This window comes from Ambystoma mexicanum, chromosome 11 (genome assembly GCF_040938575.1).
Source record: "Ambystoma mexicanum isolate Mex_15411 chromosome 11, UKY_AmexF1_1, whole genome shotgun sequence".
Taxonomy (NCBI): Eukaryota; Metazoa; Chordata; class Amphibia; order Caudata; family Ambystomatidae; genus Ambystoma; species Ambystoma mexicanum.
In genome coordinates, this window is record NC_090934.1 from 19,219,378 (window position 1) to 19,244,855 (window position 25,478).

Below are 25,478 nucleotides of genomic sequence, written 5' to 3' on the forward strand. Positions count from 1 at the left end.
CGGTGCCTGGCAAGTGCCTTTTCCATGCCTACATTAAAGCCCAAACTGTTGGCGTTACCAAAGCTTGTTTTAAAATAGGAATGCAACTGCATATTTGGTATCGACCACCAGCTGAATAATGAATTGTAGACAAGTTTTAATAGAGGCCACCATAAGCCATCTTGGTGACCCAGAAAAAAATTAAAAAAGCAAAGTCCCCAAGTTGTCCCCTGCCTCTCCATCCCCCCCCAGATTTTATGGGTCTCCTAAGCCCCTGCATGCGGGATGGCTGAAGCCCTAGGTTTAACTGCAAGAAACAAATTCTGCTTTGCTTGCGGCTGTAGCACGAAGTGCTGGTTGGGATTGCCGCAAACTTGCACAAGGAGCAGCAGCAAGGACTTGAAAGTGTCAAAAAGTAAGTACAAAAAACAGTGATATGACTTTGCTGCCTGGGCAGTGGGCCTGGTCCTTGGCAAGGACAAATGTCTACTCTGAAGCCATGAGCACTGCCCATTGGTCACATTATGAGGCTATAGTGGACACTGAACTAGGATGTAGGGTAAGTGCAGTGGATAACAGGGGTGGTTTAGTTAGGCTGGGGTCATGGCTGATCCTCAAGCCCTAGACAATTCTCCCATGACTTTCGTCACCAGCAGGCGCTGCTGATAATGACGCACATCAGTATGTGTTGCAAAAACTATGTTTCTTAAAGGAGGTCTACAGTTCTTTGATATGTCCATATGTTAAAAGAGGAATTATTAATAATTTATATACAGTGATATAACATCATGAAACATTTTCATTCATAAAAACCTATGAAATTCACAGAAAGAACTTTGTTGAAGGGACTTATGGTTCAGTTGCACTAATACCTATGAAATTCAGTGAAATAACTTTGTCAAAGGGATGTTATGGTCACAAGTAAAACCGAAATCCCCCCAGAAATTCACCAGTTATGGTAAACTAAGCAACCATAACTCACCCCACCACCATGCACTGCTGAGACTAACACCCAGGACATCAAAGATGACATCACAAATGTCATTGATGACATCACATATGAAATTAATTTTTATCAAAAGTCCCTACAGGCGGTTGTGTTTATAATGTTGGTAACACGATGTCGGAGGTGATTGGGAGACCGATCACGAACTACTTAATGTATCAAAGAATTTACTCATCGAAACAAAACCATATACTGGCGTGTTGTTGCTAATACAGGAACCTAATCATACATAGAGACAGGCAATGGCCGCAGCTATTTTTAATCTGTTAATTTTGGATAGTGAAATAATGAATACTACCTTAGAGGTTTGATTAATGTTACACATGGAAAAAATTGCTAATAATTCAAGACTTACAAACAATACATGTGCAGACCCACAATGCATAAAAATCAGAGGCACGTACAGGGAAACTAAAGTCAGGAAGAAAGAAACAACACCACCAAAACATTAGACTTTATCATCAAGTACACAAACGAATTGTGTGTTTGAGGGTTTATTACCCCATGTATGTGTACCATAAACTGAGGACAAATCCAAAGAGAAGTGACTTCACAACATACAATAAGGTTAATATGTACATATGTGATAACTTAATTTGTAAAATGGTCTCCATCAGTTAACATCATCACTTGGCCTTGATAGGTCAGTGAACAAAAAGAAAGTGCCCAGATATGTGATGTCATCTTTGATGTCGACAGTGGTGGCGCGAGTTATGGTTGCTTAACTTAACATAAACTGATGAATTTCTGTGGGTTTTCGGTTTTATTTGTAACCATAACGTCCCTTTAACAAAGTTTTTTCACTGAATAGAATTATAAATATATATGGGATACATTAATCACCGTAATCGTATTTCTGATGCTTGTATCTGCTTAGATTCACATGCTGTGCATAGACCGACATCTAGTGGAAGCTGCGAAGTATTACAGTTTGTTTTTCGAAACTCGAAAATGGGCGTCGACACAGGCGTGCCAGTAATACTATCCCTAGTGTGACGTCCACTGTACCCAAGATCCCTCACGCATCTAGGATCCTCAGATTGTATTTTTTCTGACATGAGGAAGCATGAGGAGTAGCGTGAGTATAGATAATCCAAGCAGATAGACAGAAAGGTAAGACTACAAGCAATCATGCGCCTTCTCTCGGAGGGGAGGAAGGGTGGGTCGCATGTGAATCTAAGCAGATACAAGCATCAGAAATACGATTACGGTGAGTAATGTATCCCTTCTGAGGCTTGTGGAATCTGCTTAGATCACATGCTGTGCATAGATTAGCGAGCAGTACCAGAAGAAGGAGGTGGGATGTGAGAAGGGTCATGAGCAAACAGGTGTCTTAGAACCGCTTGTCCCACTTGTGTATCTGTCTTGGAATGAGTGTCAATGCAGTAATGCTGAGTAAAAGTGTGAATAGAGCTCCAAGTAGCTGCTTTGCAAATGGTGTCGAGGGGAACATTTGCAATGAAAGCCAGAGTGGCCCCAATGCCTCTAGTAGAATGGGCCCTTGGCGTAAAAGGCAGAGTTTTTTCAGAAAGAGAGTAACAGCTGTATACAGTTGATAATCCACTTCCAGATCGCGCCCTTAGAGACGCGATCCCCCTCTCTGCCTGTAGCTACGGAGACAAACAGTTGATCTGTTTTCCTTAGCGGTCTGGTTTTATTTACATAGTAGAGGACCGCCCTACGCACATCAAGGGTGTGTAGTTTCACCTCAGCTGAGCTTTGCGGGTTCTGGAAGAAAGCCGGAAGCTCGATGGACTGGTTTACATGGAACTTAGATATAAATGTAGGTGAGAACCTAGGGTGTGTGCGTAAAACCAGTTTGTCCTTGTGGATAGTAAAGAAAGGATCCTGCACTGACAGAGCCTGAATTTCACTGACCCTTCTTATAGAGGTAATGGCTACTAAGAAGGCCGTTTTATAAGTCAGGTGTTTGAGACTACTTTTATGCATGGGTTCGAAAGGGGGGCCCATGAGCTTAGCTAGCACCACATTGAGGTCCCATCCTGGCGGTGGGTTCGAAATAGGAGGGTGAAGTCTCTTTACTCCTTCGGTGAAGGCTTTAACTACTGGTACTTTCCACCACGATACCTTGTTATGGGATGTGGTGTAAGCCGATAGGGCTGCCAGGTGTACCTTCAGAGAGTTAAAAACCAACCCTGCGTCCAGCAGGTGGAGCATGTAAGTTACAACGTTGGAAGGAGTGCAATCAACTGGGTTGATTTGTTTATTCTGGCACCAAATAACGAATCTCTTCCACTTGTCAAAGTAACAGTGCCTTGTGTTTGGTTTCCTGGATTCTTTTAGGATGTCCATACACCTCTGTGGTAAATTGAGATGCCCAAACTCTATGACCTCAGGAGCCATGCTGCCAGGTTCATTGAGTTGGGTTCCTGGTGCACTGTTTGACCTTGTTGCTGGGACAGTAGGTTGTACCAGGCTGGGAGTTTGATGGGCTTGCACACCGCCATCCTGCGTAGGTGTGGAAACCATGGTTGTCTCGCCCACATGGGAGCAACTAGGATGAGCGTCATCGATTCCTTGTTCATCTTGTACACCACCTTCCTGATGAGAGGAGTTGGTGGAAAAGCGTACGCAAACATCCCTGACCAGTTCATCCACAGTGCGTTCCCTTGGGAGTCTGGCTGGGGGAACCTGGATGCAAATCCTGGGCATTGTTTGTTTTCGCTTGTGGCGAATAGGTCTATAGTGGGGAAACCCCACTGAGAGAAGAGATCTTCTACGATATCTCTGTGAAGGACCCATTCGTGTTCTTCTGAGAGGGAGTCTCTGCTTAGGGCATCCGCTAGGGAATTGAGCTCCCCTGGAACATGTTGTGATGACAGGAAGATGTTCCGTCTGAGTGCCCATATCCAGATTTTCTGGGCAAGCTTGGACAGATTTGGCGAACGAGTCCCTCCTTGTTTGTTCAGATAGAACATGGCTGTCGTGCTGTCCGTCCGGATCTGCACCGACAAGTTTAGCAGATGGGGCTCGAAGGCCCGAAGCGCTCGGAATACTGCCAGAAGCTCTAGCAGGTTGATGTGGTTCTTGGCTACTGAGTGAGACCAGAGACCCTGAGCTGTGTGGTGGAGAAGGTGAGCTCCCCACCCAGTCAGGCATGCATCTGTAGTCACCACTGCTTGTACTTCGGGATCGTAAAAGGGTTTTCCCCTTGCGAGATTATCTCTTGTCCACCAGTGTAAGCTCTGTACGAGTGTTGGCGAAACGACCACTAGATCGTCCCACTGACCACTTGCCTGAGACCACTGTTTCACCAACCATTCCTGCATGGGACGCATGCGCAGACGCGTGTGGGGGACCAGGTAAATGCATGACGCCATCATGCCCAGTAACCGCATTGCTTTGCGTACCGTTATTTGTTGACCTGACTGATAATGTGGAATTTGCAGTAGTATATTCCGAATTCTCTCTTCCGAAGGGAAGGTCAACCCTTTCTGAGTATCTAGGATTGCTCCTAGGAACTGTTTTGAGGTGCTTGGCACCAGACTTGACTTCTTCTCGTTGATAGAGAAGCCTAATTCGTGGAGGAGGTCGATAGTCCTCTGAATGTTTGACCTGCAAATTCTTGGGGTTTCCCCCGTTATGAGCCAGTCGTCCAGATAAGGGTACACTGGGATTGCCTCCCTGCGTAGGTGTGCAGCTGCCACCGCCAGTACCTTGGTGAATACCCTTGGTGCTGAAGCTATCCCGAAGGGCAGTACCTTGAATTGGTAGTGGCGACTGTCCACCTTGAAGCGCAAGTATTTTCTGTGCGCTGGGAGCATGGAAATATGAAAATAAGCATCTTTCATATCCAAGGTTGCCATGTAATCCCCCTTTTTTAGGAGGGGGATTACCTCTTGTAGCGTGGTCATACGGAATTTTTGGGGCTTGACATACTTGTTGGCAGGCCGTAAGTCCAATACTGGGCGCATTGTCAAATCTTTCTTTGGCACAAGGAAGTAAGTTGAATAGATACCCTTGTTTACCTGGTGTCCTGGGACGAGTTCTATCGCGTCCTTTTCTAGCAGAATGGCGATCTCCTCGAGAAGGATCTCCTGATGTTCTAAGGAGTGTATTCTTTGTCGTGGAGGGTGGTTCCGGGGACGCTGCAGTAATTCTATACAATATCCTGTGGACACTGTTGATAGCACCCATCTGTCTGAGGTGATCCCTTCCCAATCCTGGGTGAAGTTGGAAATGCGCCCCCCTACTGGGGTTGCGTGAGAAGGGACCCTGAACTGAGCGTCACTGCTTTGGTGGAGGCGTGCCACCTCCTTTGTTGGGGCTGCCTCTGCCTCTTCCACGACCTCTCTTGTTACCCCTGCCGTAACTTTGGGTAGACTGCTGGTTGTTGTTCCATTGTGTACCCTGTCCTTGGGCATAGTTGCCTCTTTGTGAATTTTGGCCGCGTGGGCGATGAAAATTACTGTTCCCCCTCTGGTTAGGGGGTTTGTTGGTAAGCTGGCCAAGGGATTTGAGAGTCTCGTATTCGTCCTTGGCATTCTTAAGTGCGTCTTCGACCGCTTTCCCAAACAATAGATCGGGTTCCACCGGCTTGTCTATTAATGAAGCCTGGGTTTCTGTTTTGAACCCCGACTGCCGTAACCACGCATGTCTCTTGATAACAGTACCTTCTGCTATCAATCTTCCTGCGTTGTCCGCGGCGTCGAAAGTTGCTTTTAATATGCAACCAGACACGGCTCTCCCTTCTGCCGAGATCTGAGCCAACTGGCCCTTTAACGGTTCAGGAGCAGAGGCTATGAGCGCCGCGACCTCTTCCCATTGATGGCAGTTGTAACTTGCCAACAGGGTGGTGGAGTTTGCAATCCTTGCTTGGTAGGCGGACGTTGAGGCTACCTTCCTGCCAAACCCGTACAGTTTTTTGCTCTCCTTGTCGGGAGGAGCTTCTGACGACGATAAGGGTGTCCCAACTCTCTTCCGAGTGTTGGTAACCACTAGGGAGTCTGGTTTAAGATGTCCTCTTATATAAAGAGGGTCAGACTGGGCTGCCCGAAAAAGTTTTTCGACTCTGGGGTTGACGGCTCTGGTGAGGTTAGGATTCACATGGGATGGATCTATTCTACGTTGGATGGATTTAAGGATAGGGATGGTCTGAGCGACCGGCCTCCTCTCTCCCACCAACTCTTCTGCGAAGTCCCTTTCCTCCTGTACACCGTGGGTGTCGATGTGAAAATGTTCTGCTGCGCGAGCGAGAACTTCATTAAGGAGGGGCTGGTTATCAACTGGCGAGTCGGTAACTGGGGCTTCGCTCTCTACCGGGGAATCTACTCTGTAAATTTCCTGCTCATCTTCTACCTCCTCCAGGTCCTCATCATCCGCATAGTATTCAGTCCCGGTTTGTTCCTCCATAATTTCAAACTCCTGGTCCCCTTCAGGGAAAGGCTGTCCTTGGTATCTGGGGTGTGGAGTAGAGTATGGTGTAGAGTAAGGCTGCACCTCGAAGGGTTCAGGTCTTTTGAACCGGGCCTTTTTACTTAGGGGGATAGGATCAGAGGAGCCTGAGGGTGTGGCCCCTTGAGGGTCATACGAAAGGAAATGTTCTGGGTTTTTGTCATAAAAATCAGCTAAGGAAGACATCCTTGACATGACCCTGTGTATGTCTTCACTGGACCATTCTTTTGAACAGGGTATGCCTTTAGTAGGCAACTTAGAGGACTTATCAAGGGTACCCTTGCTGGATGTTGATGTCCCAGTAGATTTGTGTTTGTCTGTCTGCTTAGGGTGGAAGGATGGTCTTACAGGAGTGGAAGGCTGTGCTTTCCGCTCTTTCCCCCCCTCCCCGTGCGTGGAAAAATGTTTTCCCTGCCCCTTGGAGGCCCCAGAGACTTTCGACGCCTGGCGCCGAGGGTCGGGAGAGGTATCTTGTTTCGAGCGTGGGGCCTCGCTGGTGTTAACTGCGCTCTCGGTCTCCTGGAGCGCGGCCTGGGGGTGGAAGTCGTCTTCGTCTTCCGACGATCGAACTTCCGTTAATCTAGGGAGCGAGGCACTCTTGGCAAGAGTGGATGATTGCCTTGCGTCATGAGGCGATCTCGATCGAGAGCGCCCAGAGGACACCGAGTCGGACCGTTCTATCCGTGCCTCTTTCCGAGAAGTCGACGTCGTCGAGGTTCGGTTGGACTTAGTGTGCTTAGTGTGTGTAGGGTGTGTAGCGCTTGCGTCGCCGGGGGTCTTCCCCATAGCCGCCCTGCCGGACAACCTTCCGAGGTCGGGGACCTGCGCTCGGCAGTCTTTCGACGCCTTAATGCCCTCGCCGTCCGAAAGTACGGCGTCGCTGCCATCGCTGAAGGCGCCCTCCGCTGCCATGGCCGCCTGCCTGGCGTGGTGGGCCCAACGCTTTGTCGAACGGTCATTAAGTGTCTTAGGCTTAAACCTACTACACGCTCTGCAGTTCGCTTCGGGGTGGTCCCCCGGCAAGCAGAGATTGCACGTGGCGTGCCTGTCGACCCAAGGGTATTTGCGGTTGCACTTGGGGCAGAATTGGAAAGGGGTACCCTCCATACGCACCTTGAGGTGCGGCCTATGCACAGCATGTGATCTAAGCAGATTCCACAAGCCTCAGAAATATATATACATATATATATATATAGCCCTCGTCCACTCTCCCTACTGCATCGCCTTTACAGCATGGTGCGCCTTTCGGCATTTGATTCTGTGCCTGGAGATGTTTTTGCCTCTGGTCGATCGTCGTGCGAGTAATCCTTGGTTAGACCTCAGTGTTTGATCTGCTCTTGCTTCCTCTCGGGAACACTCAATTTTGCATCCCACTTCATTGATGGAAAATAAATGAGGGCACGGACGCATGAAGGATCATGGGTACCCGTACACAGAGTAGGGATAGTATTACAGATACGCGCCCCTGTCAACACCTACTTTTTGAATTCAAAGAAACAATATGTAATACCCCAAAACAACCACTGGATGGTGGCCTAAGCAAAGCATTTGAATCTAAGCAGATTCTAAAGCTCCAGAAACCCGTTTACATACCGGAGGACAGAAAAACAATCTGAGGACATCAACGTGTGAAGGACCCTGGTTAACTGAACACATAAATTAGGGATAATGTTACAGGAACGCCCCTGTCAACACCCATTCGAAATCAAAAACAAAACAAGATGTACTCTGCACCAACCACTGGATGCCCGCTTAAGCATAGCATCTGACTCTAAGCAGATACAAGCAACAGAAAGACGATTACAAGGAAAGCAATGTTTCTCAGATAGTTTTACTTACCTCATAATATTTCTTGCTTAATGCTTATGTGTTGTTTAATAAAAAAGTATTTGTGTGATACTTAGCTGTGTGGACAATCTATTGCTTGACAACTATTGTGCATATTAATTGTACTTGACACTAGTTCCTAAATCTCCGTAATAGAAGCCTCACTGCTATCGTTGAGAGTTTAGCTGGGCTTTGTGCACACCTTACAGGTTCACTGAGTAAGGCTTCCTAGAACCCCATTTTTTAAAAATAATTCCTAACAAGGACACTGCAAGCATAGGGGGAGTGGTCGCCCAGTTAGAAAGCTGACTGGGCAGGAACTGCATCACTTCAATGCAGAAATACAAGGTATCCACCGGGAGACCAGGAGCTGAACAACACATGAGCCCATATCCCTATAGAAGAGTCCAATTTGCAATAGAACATTGAAGTGCAAAGACCTGGAGAAGAAAACCTATTGTGCTATGAGGAAATCTATGGGAGTTGCTGAAAAGCATCCAGAACCCAGATTCAGAGAAAAGGAACTGAGAAGAGCAAGCTGGTGGGCATGGAAAGAGGGCACATCCTGGGCAGAGCATGCAGGCACTGGGCTTCCCTTTCTTCTTTGCTATTTATTTACGTTGCAAGCAGAACCCTGTTCCATTTGCTGTACTGTTGGCATTAACATCCTAATAGACTGGAGTGCAACCACTGTATGTTGTCCAGGAAAATTCAAACTAATAGCACACTCAATACATAGTAACGGAGCACCATTCACTTTCAGTGGCAATGTTCCATTAGAAGCGATTTGTAAAGCAGCTACATGGAGATACGTGGAGCCAAGTTATAATAACCAGCACATTTCTACATGTTCAGCAGTGCAGGACCATTGAACTGTAGCACTAACTTCTATAATCAATGTGTGTGCTCTGTCGCATGTACACAGCGGTTGCATGCAATACCCTTCACACAACACTCGCCCCATCATGCATATAACCCATATGCGCCCTGTCACTTATACATTCTTTACTTAAGAGGAGAGATTTAAAATCATAGGGAAAATCTTCTCTTTTGCTTGTTGAAATGCAGTTCAGAGCCCAGAGTCTCCCTCAACCTTTTGCTATGGGCTGCAGCAGACCAGAGCTCATGGTTTTCTCCCCGTTTGCACACAGCTCGCAGTACCTGGTCTGCCTGAGTTCTAGTGCACAGTTCCAAGAGCTCAGACCTTCCCTCACCTTTTCTGCTATGCCTCCAGCACACAGCTCCCACAGATGTCCTTGTGTTTTCTACTTGATCTCCAGTACCCAGAGCCTCCTTCACCTTTTCTGCTTGGGTTTCAGTGCACAGTTCCCAGAGCATGCGTTACCTGTTCTGCTTGGGCTCTACTGCACAGCTTAGGAACCATCCTTCATCTGTTCGGATTGGAATCCAATACACAGCTCCCAGAGCTCCCCTCGCCTTTTTTTGTTCGAGTTCCAGCTCCCAGAGCATGTTTACTGCATGGTCTTGTGATGCTGGAAATGCATTGGAGGGACAGGGCCTCCCTGTCCTTGTCCTGTAGTCCTTTTTCATTTGTGTTCTGTATTTTCTGGCCAGGAGTCCATGTGGGACACCTGGCAGTGCAGCTCTTCCTGCTTTTGGTTTTATGTACAGACCCATGGGATACCCTTATGGCACCCATGGGTGGGGGTACAACCCTGTGCTCCTAGTGTATGTTTTTGCGCACCTGTGTGTGGCCCACAGAGCAGGGTATGGGCTGGTGGCAGCTCCATGCTGAATTTGACAGGAGCTCTGGGTGTCCTCCATTTTGGGATACCCAGGCCCTGCCATTGGAATCAGTTGATTCCTGATGAAAACAAGGTGGCCTTTGCGGCCTCTTGCTTTCTCTATTGCCTGTTACCTTGTTTTCCCAAAGTCCTGCGAAGCCCTGACTCTGTCCCTTCCCCCTGACTGGCTGTGGGGTGGAAGTTCCATATATGGTGTTGTTGTGAAGTCCAGGCCAGACTGGCTGGAGCCTTCACAGTGACTGTATGTTGTGGGTACACCCTGTGGGTGGGACCTGGGTGAATGGAGTGTGTGACCAATATGCACTTCTTGTTGTGGATGTCTGGTTTCTAGCATGCAATACAAGGACTGAGACAGCCTTGCCCGAAACTGGCCTAAATGCAGTGTGTAGTGTTGAATGGCTGGGTACTTGTCCCAATACACATTCCTTGTTGGCAGTGTCTGAGAGGGAGGAGTATGGCCTGAATGCACTGTATGCCTGATTGGCTGACTGAATGCATGAATGCCCTTCTGTATGATTGGCTGCTGAGTGTGACCCAGCAGTGTGGATGAGAGACAGAATAGTATATCTGGGGACCTCTGACAACTGGAAATTGTTCAGAAGCTGCAGTTGAAACTGATGCTTAATCTCAAAGCCGAGCCTGAAGAAGAAGGTTGACTGCGGTCTCCCTTCGCCGAAAGCCGCCGAGACTGATCCAAGAGAGGACCTGGTTAGGCGCCCTCTTCCCGTGCTCCGAGGGACCATCGAGCACCGCTAACCTTCGCCGAAGCGCCCTGGAAGTCAGACCCTCAAAAGGCTGCTGACCGGATGCTGGGACTGCCGAGGAGAACGAAGAGCAGCACTGGACATTGCGTCCACCGTCGTCGACCAAGGTTCGCAAGTCTGCTGTAACCGCTGGAGGCCTGTCGAAGCCGTGTTGCCCAGAAAAGGGGCCTGCTTTATGCCGTGACGCCGACAACCAGAGCCGCAAGCTCCTTTGCCTAAAACTTGATTCACGGACGCGCTCGTCCGCACCGCCGCCCGCCTTATGCCGCTGGAGAAGATCAGGCCGTCGACATGCCAAGAAGCATCCGCCGGTGGGTTTCCCGCCACCCAACGAACGTAGACACGCCAGACGATTAGACGCCCTTGCTGGGCCACAGTTCTTCATAAACTTTTTGCGTTCCTGAACTATTGTCATCGAGGTGCCCCGCACGCCTCTTCCTTGCAGGACGACGAGCATCGCTGGGACCGAAGCTTCCGCCTCGACACAGAGTTCTCTTTCTCCGTGGGATCTCGACAATCTGTAGCTCCTGCTTTAAAGGGAGCCGCTCAAGAAGGATCCGTCGACGACCCGTCGTCGAACTCTGCTATTCCAGGTACATTGGGGTAGTAGAAACATTATAGAAGGAAATAAGACTTCTACAACATTTTTTGGACTGGGCTTGTGATATATCTTTACTTTACAGGTATCATGATGCCTACCCCCAGGCATCCGGACCAAGCCCATCAACCCCGGGAGTAGGCATCTAGACATTTAATAAAACCTCAGCAGCCCCGCCTAGGGGCTATCTGGGTTCAGTCCTGGTGCCTTAGGCGCCAGGCTCATAGTAGGAATCAGTCCTGGCGCCTAAGGCGCCAGGCTCATAGTCATTACTTACCTCAGGCAGACCATGCTGCAAATGACTCCAATCCAACATGAAGCCTGAAAGGGACTATTTTTCTACAGGGACTATTTTTTACTCGGGTGTGATTCTAGGGACTTCTTACCTGGGACTACTTTTGAGGCTATTTAAACCACACCCGACCAGCAACACACGCTTCGCGTTATTCTACATCCAGCAGCGTAACACTCACCTTGCCTGCAGCCTGCATCCAGTCTTTTGCCACGGCCGCCCCGAATCCAGAGCTCCTAAAACAAAGAGGAAAGAAAGGGACAAGGTTAGAAAACAAACTTATTTCTAACCTGATTCTGGATCCATCTTGTCTCCGGACCTGTAAAGAACATCATTTCTGCACGCGCCGCACCTCCAGCTGCAGCGCCGCGCCATACTCACCAGTCTTCACAGCATCCTTTGGGTCGGCGCTGCCTCCATCATTTTTTCGCCGAACTTCAGGACCTAGGAGACAAAAGAAAACCACAAGGTGAGCCGAGGGAACCAACAAATATAATTCTTACCACCATAGACTTACCCGATTTACCACCGGAGGCATTATTCTATAACTCTCCACATCTTCATGTGCCACACCTGCAAAGAGAGAGAAAACAACACGTTAAACACGTGCAACATTTACCGGACAGCGTCGGGTAATTCAGACTCTTACCTCAGCACCACCAGCTGCCACAAAAGCATATTTTCACGAGCCAGCTGCAAGACAAGAAAGGAAGGGGGGAACAAGAGTGAACATCGGACATATTGAACTCTATGAACTTAATACTTACTGGTCCTCACCAGGAACCTCAGAGTCAATACTCTCCAGAACTCTCCCGAGCCTTCAAACCAGTGAAGTAACTGGAATCGACGCACCCCTGCAAATCCACGCAGGATGGAGAGCTCATATTTCAAGAATATAAGGTGAGATTGCTGTGAGGGCATTTTGGAGGTGATTCGTTGGGGAGGACTGTGGGGGTGCCATCACTTGAATCCACAAGTCGCTAAATCCATCTCTCTACTTGCCGGAGAATATTTCTAAGGGTTAAGCAGGCAAGATTAGGAGGGCAGATCCAGTCAGTCATCGCTGCACTACGCATCACGTGGGTGGAGACCGCAGCTGTCCGGGTCCGACCGACGCCCCTGTTGGAGCCAGGTGAGCGTAACAACAGGTTGCCCAGGTGGGGGGATCTCCACACGAACTGTGTCTAGTTGGTAGGGGCCAGTATTCTGCCAATTGTTCTAACCAACTGCTTTCCTCCTATGTCTATTGTTGGTTGCCGTTATTAAGTGATCTGTGTGACATTTGACCAGAGTATAGTTGATGCACTTAAATGAGATCTGATAATAATTGTGGTACCACTTTAGAACTGTACATATTTGCCATTGTAGATTTTCTGAGCACAAAGTGAGTTATTGTGATAGTGTACATAACCTTGAACTTAATTATATAAAGACTGTGTTTTAACTAATACAGTGTGTGGACCATCCTTTGTGGGGGTTTGGGGACTACACTGTACTTAAGAACCTGCCTGCATCACCTCCTGAGAAGCTAGGCCTTGATTGATCGACTACGTTACCAATAATAGAGAATCTTGGCTGGGGTCCTCTGTGCCTCTCCTCTACCATATAGAGAGCAGAAGTACAGACCCCCGTCCAGTCTTTACCGGTCTCCAATACAGACTGCCCAGAGCATCCCTCACCTTTTCCATTTGTTCTCCAGTGCACACTTCCCAAAGCCTCCCTTAACATTTCACAATGAGTTCCAGAACCTAGAGGCTTGCTCACCTTTTCTACTTGAGCTGCAGTACAGAGTTCCTGCAGCCAGGTGTGAGAAGCGTCCAGGATGGTCTTGAAAGATTTCTGCAGAGTCTGTGAATCCTTTTCCAAAGTTTTCAGTAATGGCTCAGCAACGTCTTGAATTTGGCAGGTCAGTATCTGATTGACAGCTTCTAGCTCACGATGCACCGGAAGGATGAGATGCTGCAGTTCATAGCTCAGCTCCTGAAGGAGAGAGATGTGATGTCAGTCAGAAAGAAAAGAAAACGGCAACACACCACAGACAAAACCAGACTATTTTATCAGAGGGTACAGTAGAGGGGAGAGGTCTCCCACAAATTACAACATTGGTGGCAATACTTTGGCAACAAGCTTCTAGGAGACCGAGTGGGTCAAGACAATCACAATGACTATGTGAAAGGATGGCAGAACTGGGAAATTACAGGGGCTTAGAAATGGAGAAGAAAAGGTAGTAAACTTTGCAAACATGATACAAGACATCATGTACAAGAGTTCCCAGGTGATAAGAGTTTACTTTGCCCTCCAGCAAGGCAACTTTTCAACTTTCTGCACTAGAGGCTGTGGCAAGTCAGAAGAAGGTTGCCAACACCAAGGACATGGATAATTGATTTTTAATAAATTAAGGTTATAAAGCCTAGCTTTCCCCATCACTCCGGGTGGTCACTACCTATCTTACTAACCAAGATGCTCGTCCGTCATATGTGAAAGTCCAAAATAATCTATCCTACTCTACCACTGTGAAAACTAATTTATGAGAGGAGAACAACTTCCTTCTCCTGAGGGTACTTCCAGTACCCATCAACAGTGTTCTTGCTTAATATAGTCTTGTGTGACATCATGGATTAGTTTTTGTAATTCTTCTAAGAGACTGCTGACGGTTCTCATCTCCTTGGAAATCACTTTTGGTGATCTTTTGTAGGATCCGTTATCCAGGTTGCCAATGTCAACGTATTCTTGGTTTGGATTATTATTCCGATAGCCTTACTCTCCCGGATCATTATAATTCAGGTTATTCTTGCCTACTTGACTTGGCACACATTTCAATTGTGTGCAGAACAATGTACAGTATAAGGATCCCCTAGAGTCCTCCCGTTGTCCCTGTTAGCTTCATGTATACTGGAGAACCTCCTATGGACTCTCGTACCTTGGGAGCCCTCTTTATCGTTTCATCCTGCCATCAGCATCCCTCTGTCAGCGCTCTCGGCTTTGGATTTTCTTTGCCCTGTGCGTTTTCTCAGTAAGGGACTGGATACTGCACTGTATTGTCTCTCTGGTGATGTTGGCAAAGTTTTGTAGACCAGTTATCCATCACTTCTGCTGCTTCGTGGTCTCGCCACAACCTTTCTCCGGGCTCCTGCTCTTTTGGGTTTCTCCCCCTTGGGATTTCCTGTGTGTCGCTCTGAAATTTCAAGCGAGTTTTAAACTTGTGGGCCTCCTTAGCCTGCATGTGTCTGTCTGTCTATCTTCTCTCTCTCTCCCTCCCTCCCTCCCTCCTCCCGTGGCTGCGTAAGCATTGCTCTCTCTCCAGCTCTCTAGTCAGATGTTGCCAAGCCTATGTACTTCAACATACTCCTCCCAGTGGATTGGAGTTATTTTATTTAAAAGGGACATTTTCTTCTTCTTGATGATAACGATGTCTATTGAGTGTTTCTTCGTTCCAGTCTTGATCTTCAGTAGTTTCTAGTATTGTAGGGCATCCCACTTAGGGCATGGTATGTACAGCTGTAGGGAGTTCCTCACAGGAACGAGAGTCCTTGTCCCCAAAGAGGCAGTCTCTCCCGGTAAGGACCCACTTGCCTCAACCCCTAGTGAGGGTGTTGCTGAGCGAGTTCACCTCCCTAGCCTCACGAGGCGATCAGAAGGGATGAATTCCCTCGATTCGTCACAAGTCATACCCTCACCATGAAAGTGAAGGGGGAGGTTTAGGCTCCCGGAAGATTCCCCAATAGAAACAAATATACTAGCGACTCTCATAGTGGCACAGCCCTACTAAATTCTATATCGGGCCATTGTCACATTCATGGCAAACCCATAAGATACTCTTATGGGGAAATAGGAGGGAGATGTGTGAGAACTCGGCAGCGATGACTGGAGAGAAGCACTGCAGTGCCCTCAGGAAATGGCCTTCGGCCTTTGCTCGATATAGTTTAAATACCTGCATGGGGTTCATTACTTGAGGGACATACTAAAGATGGGGAAGTCAACTAATTTTCGATGATTGCATGCTAAAACAGATAGCTTGACTTTCCTTTATGTATAGTGCGAATGTGATAATTAGATGTTTCTGTGCTCTTGTGCTGGGAGCGCTCTCGGGAGTGGTCAGATGGACAGTGTAGCTCGCCACCCCATACCTTTTGGCAATCTAGTCAGATGATGGCACATCTAGGTACACTGAGATAAGGTGAGGGGGGCATTAAGTACTGCAGTCCGCAGCGCCTAAAGGAATATATTAATAATAATAGAAAATGCAGAAACTGCTGTGTGTGCACACAAAACAGTGGCCATGCCCTCTTGCCACTGGAATTGTGTGTTAGAGAGGTGTGGTCTATTGCGCAACGTCCCTGTTAAATTTCCGTAGTTGGGATCTTTGTTCCATCTGATTCCTATGCTTATAATTGATGGGGAAGGTCAATTTCCTGAGTTTCACAACAAATAGATCAAGTTTAGGTTTTGTGACAAATCCTCAGATGTCTTTCCTTCTCCCTTAGGGGGAGCCCCTTCTCATGAGGCCATGGAGGTTAGGCCACTACCCAATAGTCCTTCTGAAGGTGGTACTCAGTGCATAGATCTGATGGGTGCGGGAAGCCCCCTATGGAATTAGTGATGACCTGAGGGGAACATGGTGTCCCCCGGAGCGCCCCTAACCCTAGCACACCTTCCTATTCCCCTCGCACCAACACTTCCTCTTGTGTTCCTATATGTTTATGCTCTACCAACGAGGAAGAATGTAGACTCCTCTAGGGACATGCATCCCTCAAGTACTGAGACGAGGGAGAGACCAGTTTATGCTCAACCAGCAATATAGGAACTACTGCAACGAGGAAGAGTGTAGACTCCTCTAGGGACATGCATCCCTCAAGTACTGAGCCAAGGGAGAGGCCAACTCTTTTGGAAGACCTCAAAATCAGTACTTGGACGAAGAAAAAGTCTGGAAATATATAAGGCACTTACTCTCGAAACTGGATTGAGCAGAGCCCATTCACAACTGAAAAGGGAAATCAGGAAGAGCAGAGAAGCCCTCCCTGGAGGAACTGCCAAGTGGGAAGCAGACCAGAGCAGAGACCAGAGGAAGTCATTGCTGGGGATGCTGCCCTTCAGGCGGAGCTGTCCCCATCTGGTCCAATGTGGAGAGACCGATGGGAGCCGTGGTGAAGCATCTGGAACCTGTGGTCGACAGGAGACGCAGACCCTGCGTGGAACCAACTGCTGCGTGCAGCTGCCGCAGCACACCAGGAAGCAACAGGGGCCTTCGGTGGGAACTGTGGCTCATTGTCCCAGAGAAGGGAGTCATTCTGATGGACCAGGAAGATCCACTACCCTTTTCTTATTAGTTTCAAGTGTGGGGGATAGAAGTAGGCATTTTGACATGGCGGTGGACTTATTTGCTTGGATGTTCTGACTGATTTCCTAGTTCCTTAGTAGAGGAAGGGAACCCCCTTTTATATTTAGGGAGGTATATGTTTTCTCTTTATTTTTGCCTGGATAAAAGTCTTTGCCAAACACCACGCCACCAATCTGTCTGACTCGTACTTCTGCACCTTTACAGTTAATTCAACATCAGAAGGTTTATTCAACCATCAGAAGCCAGCACATGTTTCCACCATCGTGGTCTTTATCAAGGCCAAATACCCCTTGCCATGGCAAGCAGGGTAAACTCAAAGTAGTTCCAAGTGATATGGGGGTTCTTGTGCCTTCCTGTTTGAGTAACCAATGATATATCATGCTGGTGCTTAGGTCTTTAAGTCTAGGTGGGGTCCAAAGCGTGTTAAAAAAAAAGTAATATGTAATCTGTTATCTTGAACTGTTGTGAATTCGCCTTGTTCGGTGTCAGCCTTCCGTGTGGTACACTGAGCCAAGTCTGTGCACTAAAAGGGTTACAGCTAGAGTGTGGGGGATGAGTTAAGCTCCTGGGGTGAATGACTAAGAAAGGGATGTCTAGAGTGAGGTTGTTCGATGAATTTCTCTTTTACAAGCAGGAAACACAAGTTCAAGATTGTATACTAGACACGGAAGGAGGTGGAATGATGAGCACTCCGTCAGTGACACGTTAATTGGCAGCGCCGCATAAGGAAGAAGGGTCAGGTCGATGGTTAGGGGGATGCAACTGTGTGAAGAAACTTTCACAGAACTGGACTACAATGACCTCTTTAGTGGGATCTGGCAGGAAGGGGGTTGGAAATTGGGTGGAGGGGGAGTACTTGTTTCTGTGGGCATGATGAGGATGTTTGATGTTCTCAAATTAAAACCACAGAAAAGATGTTACAAAGTAAAAAAAAGACTCCAGCACAACACTTCCTCACTATTTATTCCCACACAGAATAAAGTGAATGAGTTACTGACCTGTACCTGCTACTCCAGAGTTAGCAGCTTCCACAAGTAGATTATCTCACAGAGTCAAGCATGGGAATAAATCATGGCCGTCTCTTCAGCCACCAGAACCTCAAACACATTAGTTCAGTCCTCGGACAGGACTGCCACCTGTGAGACAGACATGGTACCAACAGAGATGAGACAGTCAAAAGAACTGTAGTTTCAACAACTTTATTGATGATTGGGATGGTGTAACGCCTTACTAACCTATACTATGGCGGGATTTCCCTGCCTAACGTAAACTCGGGAAAGTCTGCTTTCAGGAAGTTCAAACACAAAATCTCTATGTCAAAAACCTATGCTGCCCTCACAACAACAATAATTTAGTTGGGGATTCTCTCTAACCGAAGTCAGTGTTCCAAAGTAAATGTTCAGCAAATGGTATTTCCTGTTTCCACAAGGTTCTCCGATTCAAGTTCAACACAATTCAAGCTTAATCTCCTCTTAGCAAGGATTTTACAAGTTCTGAAACTTGTTCCTGTGGCTTCGCAGGTATCCCAGTTCACAACAAAATAAAGATGCAGGGGTCTCCCTTCCCCAAGCTCAAACTTTCCACAAAAGTTCATGCATCACTGTAGTTCCGGAATTCCCTTCCCCAAGACCATGGTTCTCCAACTTTAATACTTAGGGTTCCCTTCTTCTAAGGGTCAGCACAACAGTTGAACCTTCCAACTTCACAGGTTCACTCATTCACAAGTTCATATCCTCCAAGTTTCACTTTGAGCAGTTTGTTCAACTTTTTTAGTAGCTTCTGGTCTAGGCACAGTTATTGAACTACACAGTCCACCCATTACAGGTCTCGCAACCAGTGGCCAACTGTTGTGCTTATAACTGGAGTCTTAGTATTCATAGAATTGTCACACAGAAACACACTGGTATAGGCACCGTTGTCAGACTTTATGGTCCACCGATAACAGGTCACACAACCATGATTTCCCCCAGCTGATGTTCAATGATTCAACAGTTCAAAGCACTCTTGAGATGTTTCATTGGAAAAGTTACATATGTGTAATTCTTGGAGGTTCGGGCCTTGACAGCCCCTTTTTGTAATCCTCAGGTTCTTCGTTCCATTCAATATATAATTCTCTCTGTGTTTGCCACAAAATCAATAAAGAATGTATTGGTTTCACGTTGCAGGCTCAACGGCCCCTTTTATAGGCCATCACCTCTTTATCACATATAATATGTTTCTTGCTCAGTTAGGTAGTCAATATATGTTCAATTGGGCACCCAGCTCTTCATCAAGTATAATATGATGTTTCTGTTCAGCTTATTCAATATATGCTCAGTTGGCCATTGTTACTCACTAGGCACTTGTCAGCAGATTTCTGTCATTCAGGCTTCCTTCGACACTCCTCAACCTGACATTGGTTGCCTCGGTGGTTCCCACGGCTTCCCTTCTCTCGGAAAGCAGGTACACACGTTTCCCACATTCGCCGCACAACGTCTCCCTCTCTGTACATCGTCTCCTTCTCTAGCCAGTGCCGATGCTCACAAACGGACCACAGCTTCAGGGCTCTGCATCTCCTAGCAGCTATTGCTGCTGGCACAATACTGTGAAGACTCGTAGGCATAACTTTGGCACTCCTCTGTGGGTCTTTTCCGGGTTTCCTGACAGCATTTTGGCTTCTCCTTCTAGACGATCACAGATGCCTCCACATAGGAGTCTCCTGCTGCTCCTCGGATCTCAGGACTATTGGTTTCTCCTTTGCTCAGGATTCCCAGTTTTATCACACCGGTCTCTCCCCCTCCAGCTTTTATTTGTTCTCTGAATGTCAAGGAGGTTCAGGTGTTTCGAATTACTCCCAATTGCCTGACCTGCATAGGTCTATTAGAGTGACCTACCTGATCTTGATGGCTACAGGCTTCTAACCCTCTTCTTCGTCACAGTACCAGAGTGGTTTTTTCACTGAGTAATCTGCATTACCCTTGAGTTGCCTCTTCTTCACAGTACTCCCAGGGATGTTACATGGGTTAAAAGAATACGACCGACAACCCATGAAGGTCGGGGAAGGGTTATGCTTATTGTTACGAGGATAAGGGAGGGGATACCATGTCTCGCCTAGAGGCACCTCATTCCCAATCCTCAAGGACCCTCAACCCAGGTGAACCTACTGTAGAGGAGGAGCCAAGCACCCCCACTCCAACTGCCACGCCTAAATTACCTGAAACGTATGAACCAAAGTATATGACACATACTGAACAGTTAAACCAGCAAAGAGAAGAGGGTGGACTCTGTGCAGTACTCATAAAAAATACCTATACCTAAGTGAATATGGTAGGTAAAGTACCCATTGAGGAAACCATACTTGCATCCAAGACAATATGATGGCCATTTGAACGAAATTCCTGAAGAAGCAGAGAAACTAAATGGCAAAGATGAATGGTGACGTCAAACTAAGTTGAATCGACACCCATATAAAAAGATAACCAGACCAGAGAGGCACACAATTTATAAAGTACAAGAAGGTGCCAAAGATAAGTGACATCTTGGGATCAATAGACTTATGCCACAGACCTGATGAAGATACTTAGTTTAAACGTGTACAGATGCAAAGCAATCATGAAGCTAGCCACATGCTTTTAAATAGACTAGACCGCGGCAAGCGCCAACATATACATATATACCTCTATAGATACATATGGACAAGTAAAGGATGAATGTTTCCACTACGTATATAAGCAGTACTGAACGAAGCAAGGCGGCCTCATTTTAGTGTCGCAGTTGAGAAAAGCAATTGAATTAAACGGAATAAAAGTTCAGCTAAGGAGTTCACTGTGCCAAGAAAGCCAAGGATTTATCAAACTGGAATTGGCTGACATTGAATACTATTAACGTGAAAGAACAGAAGCACCTGTTCAGAGATGTAAAGAAAAAAACATAGATCGCAGAGGACTATTGCAATTAAAATCAAATACACGAAAAGGCTCAATTCATGGTGTCCAGTCATGTGATAGAAGGAAGTTGGACGAGTGAGGTGATCACACCTACGCACGGAAGCCGGCTAGTGCTCATACTCCTTAAAAATTCTCAGAGAACAGTACAAACCTAAGGCCAGCCTCAAAGCACTAATTGACACTGGACCATTGAGGTGATGATGGATGATATTTTAATTGGTGGGAAGCTGGTGCAAAGACGAGCTCACCCGCACCTGGTTGTTCAGTCTGCGTGATGCTAAACATAGGTGGAAAAATACTAACGGGGGGTTAAAAGCCAACCAATTGTAGGGGACCATGTAGTTGGGGTCCTATGGGACGTCGTATAGTGTGTGTAGCCAATGGGACGTCGTACATTTAGTGACCTTCATAGTGGCCATTTTTAGGGGAGGGCTTAGTTGCCCCACCTGATGCTGGCTATCCAATTACCTCTTTCTGTTACTCTATACAGATATGGAACCTATGCTTAGTTATTCACTTAGAACCTCCCGATAGGTTTTTGAAATTTGCCACATAGGATGACGTTGGTAATGACGCAGGTCAAAACGCCAACGATAACCAGTTATGGGTATAAGAACCCAGTTTTTGTGAAGTAGTTGGAGTCAGAGTAGCGAGCGATTGCTGATGTTCATTGTACTCCCTGTTTTAGATACTTGACATTAAAACAGACAAACCTTTGCCAAACTATTTGTGTCGTCTTGATTATTGATGTATGAATAAAATCTGCATCCCCATCTATCGCCATGGTACCACTACTCATCTTAGGTTCCAATCGGAGCAGATTTAGAGGGTAAGACGAGTCTTAAGAGCAGATTGTGAGTAGTATATGTGGCCAGTCAAGTTTTTCTGTTTGTTTTATGTGATTGAAAGGGATGATGAGTGACATTGAAAGAAAAAAAGAAAAAATGTTATGAATAGAGAAGCGTGAAGTTGAGACGCGAAAATTGATTATTTTATAATTGAACTTTGATGGTTGTTTTTTATCAAGATTAAAGTAAAAAATTGTGTTGTGACGGGATTGGAGCTTGCGACGATTGGTGCTCGCACATTTTTTTAAAAAAAACTTTTTATTATTTTATTAACACCACACCAACTTTACCAACATGTAGGACATTCACATGTATGCCCTTCACATAATTATTTCCGCATGTTTGCGTCACAATCCTCCCCCTCCCATGCCCTTAACTCGAGCCCTTACTTCAATACCTCAGAATTCGTTCCTCAGGGTTTATCCCCCTCTTTGTTCTCAAGCGTGTCATCTTGCTTAGTTCAGCCTGAGGGAGTCCCACCATCGTCGTCACTAGTTGTCTCCACTCTATCAGGGGTCCCACCTCCTCCTCCCCACCCCTGGTGACTGCTTCCCACCATGCCGCTGTCTCAGCCTCTGCCCATTTCAGGAGGTCGGCTCACCACACCTCTGTCCTGGGTCTATGGCCTGCTTTCCAGCCCATTGCAATTCTCCGTTTGGCCAGGATGTAAGCTAAGTCTTTCATCTTACTGATGTGCTTCAGGTTGCGTGGTCTGGCAAAACCCCCCAGCATGCACGCCCATACTGACTCCACCTCCAACTGAACCCCCTTCTGGGACAGACGTTGTTTGACCTCCATCCAGAATCTGCCCACTTCCGGGCATGCCCAAAATGTGTATATCATCCCGGCATCCACCGCTCCACACCTTGGGCACTTCTATATCACTGGGCTTCCAAACCTGGCAATTCTACTGGGGGTCATGTATGCCCTGTGGGTGACGTATAACGAACTGTTGTAGCCTCGCGTTCCGGGACACCTTCTTATGATACCTCTGGGCCCTCTCCCATTGTCCATCTAAGAAGGGTTCTCCCGCCTTCTCCTCCCAGTCCTGTCTCAGTTGGAGCAACTCCTTGCCCACCCTGGTCATCAATAATTCGTAAATTCGGGATATTTCGTGCCCGCCTTCCGAGATGTCATACATCGTCTCCATGCCTGTATCGGGTTGTTCCGCTAACCCTACCCCAGGCCACCTTTCCCGCAGTCGCTTGATAATTCTGGTGTATGTAATATATTGTCCGCTATGTACCCCGGTGTCCTCCATTAACTTCTGGAAGTCTAGTACCTCCCCCTCTTGCCATATGTCCCTGAGGGTCGCCAGGCCCATCGGTTCCCAGTATCTTCAGATCGCTTTTATCATTTGCGTGTCCTCGCTGCATAGCGCCACAAGCGGCACCTGCAGGGAGCTTGGGGTCAGATTCCCCACTAGTTGCCACACCCAGCGTCACATTTTCCGGCCCAGTTTCAGCAATCTCGCACTACCTTGCATCTCCGCTTGAGGCAGCCACACCAGCTCTCTCAGAAAGAATGGGGCGGAATCCTTGCTCAACAGTCTAGCTTCGGCCGTCTCATCGTCAGACAGCCACCTTACCACATACTGGAGCTGTCCCGCCAGGTAGCAGAACTCGAAATTCGGTAGGTTTATGCCCCCCCCCTCTGTCACATGGGTTCTGCAACTTCCAAAGTGGCACCCTGTTCCTGGAATTATGCCACAGGAAGCCCCTGCATAAGCTATGGAGCTTCGTGAAAAAACGTTTCGGGAGCATGTATGGGATGTTCGTAAAAAAAAATTTAATAGCCTGGGCAGACACTGCGCATGCGCGAGCCGCGCATGAGGAGCTAAAGGCATCAGCTCCCGGTGGCCGCGACAATATATCCTGAAAAAAGCCTGTAATTGCATGAAAACGCCTGACCTCGGGCAACCCAGAGGCAGCGCACCCATCCAGGCGGCGAACCCTGCAATCTGGGGTATAATCGGACCCGGGATCACGAGAAACGCCCTGGAGTCCGTCGGCGCGAATCTTGCCGCCATTGCCGGACGGACGTGAGCGGCTGCTCCGCCCCTCCCCCCTCGAGCGGCCGCGGCCTTGGCCCCCCGGGGAGCGAACCACCACCGGACCACGATCGGCGAGAGCACGCCTGCGGACTACCGTTGGAATCCGAGGTGGCGACCAGAAGCGGCACCGAATCGCGGCACGACAGCGGCTGGCATCCCGCACCTGCGGCCATCGCGATTTGATCCCCTGGTGGCTGGGAGCTGGCAGCACGGAGCGGCCTCTCGGAGGCACCAGAACAGGCTCCCCCCACCCCCGAGCGGCGAGACTGCGACACCTGAGGCTGGGACGCAGTGGGGAAGGAGAGAAGCCTGGGGACAGTGCGGCGACATCACAAGGTACGCGCAGCCCCCCCGCCAATCCCGCGAACAACTGGACAGTGTCCCGCGCCTCTCCAGTGTCCCCCGGCGGCGCGGCAGATACGCCCGCGGAGGAGCTGGCATACGGGGGCTGAGTGCGCTCCCCGTTGCCGGAGGGGAAAAACACTTGCTAGACTGGGCCACACAAATTGAGAAGAGGTGCGGAGCTGGAGCCCCTCCGCCCTCCCTTTCCCCCCCCCCATCAGCGAGATGGCGGCACCTGGGGTGGAGTGGTGGCGCAGGCACAGGCAACGCGTGGCCGCGCTCCCCCCAGCAGCAACAGCAGGATACGGGCAACCTCTCCCCCCCCTAATCCGGCGAATTGCGGGACAGAGACCCGCATGAGGGAGGCGGCACACTCCAAGACAACAACAGTGAGGAGCAGCGGGGACTGAAGGCACACCCCTCTCCCCAATAAGCACCTACTCCCCAAAAGCCTAGCGGACTGACCATCCTCGGGGCGTGATTGCGGAGGGAGCAAAGGCCCATACCGCCCCACAGGCATAAACCACTGGACGTACACCCCACAAAGGGGGAATAGCTCCTGGAGGGATCACGCACTGTGAACTACAGACAACCCCCCCCCAGTAAACTCCGGACCCTCCATCGAGCTCACCGGACCAGCCGGAACAGGGGACTGGCTCTCAGCAACCTGCATAGCATCACCGGGGCTCAGGATCAAGGACAGAGGGGCAACAGATAGACGCCCGACAAGCCCACCCCAACTTGGCCTCCACGACAATCCCTGAGGGACATCCACGCGATCCACCTGGGCCTAAACTCTCACACAAACTACTGCCCTGGACATGGGCAAAGACAAGGCCAAGCGGCAGACCTTGCAGAGTAAAATGGACCTCTACACAGTGGAGGCCCCCTCGCGACAGGAGACACATAGCCTGGTGGAACCAGGCAACAGGGAAGAAACTCAGGACCCCCAACTCTCCCTGAATGACGTAATGAAGGCAATTGGGGACTCGAGAACATCGCTGGAACTCAAAATAGGTGGAGTCTCCACGGAAGTATCTCTCCTACGCCAAGATCTCCGCAACTTATCGTCCAGGGTCGGAGAAGCGGAACAAAGAGTGTCGGACACAGAAGATAACGTCCGCCAGTTGGAGCAACAACTTGCCATAATTGCCCAAAATGTCAACCAACTTGAATACCGAGCCGAAGACAGTGAGGGCAGGGCATGTCGCAATAACCTCAGGATCCCGGAAAAAGAGGAAGGCCCCAGTGTCGAACTTTTCCTAGAAGACTGGCTGACCCACATCTTCGCCCCCAGGAAACTGTCGAAATTCTTCTCTATCGA

At 48.3% G+C, this 25,478-nt stretch overlaps 1 protein-coding gene across 20 annotated transcripts in view; it reads right to left on the reverse strand.

The window, feature by feature from the left end:
• Nucleotides 1-25,478, reverse strand: part of MACF1 (microtubule actin crosslinking factor 1) — a 1,825,008-nt gene that overhangs the window by 1,005,727 nt on the left and 793,803 nt on the right. For 18 of the 20 annotated variants that reach the window (XM_069622429.1, XM_069622430.1, XM_069622431.1 and 15 more), the window contains one exon: nt 13,412-13,627. The exons of the other annotated variants lie outside the window; for them this stretch is intronic. In XM_069622429.1, coding sequence (XP_069478530.1) covers nt 13,412-13,627 — 216 coding nt within the window. The remainder of the gene's footprint in view (nt 1-13,411; nt 13,628-25,478) is intronic. 20 annotated transcript variants of the gene reach the window in all.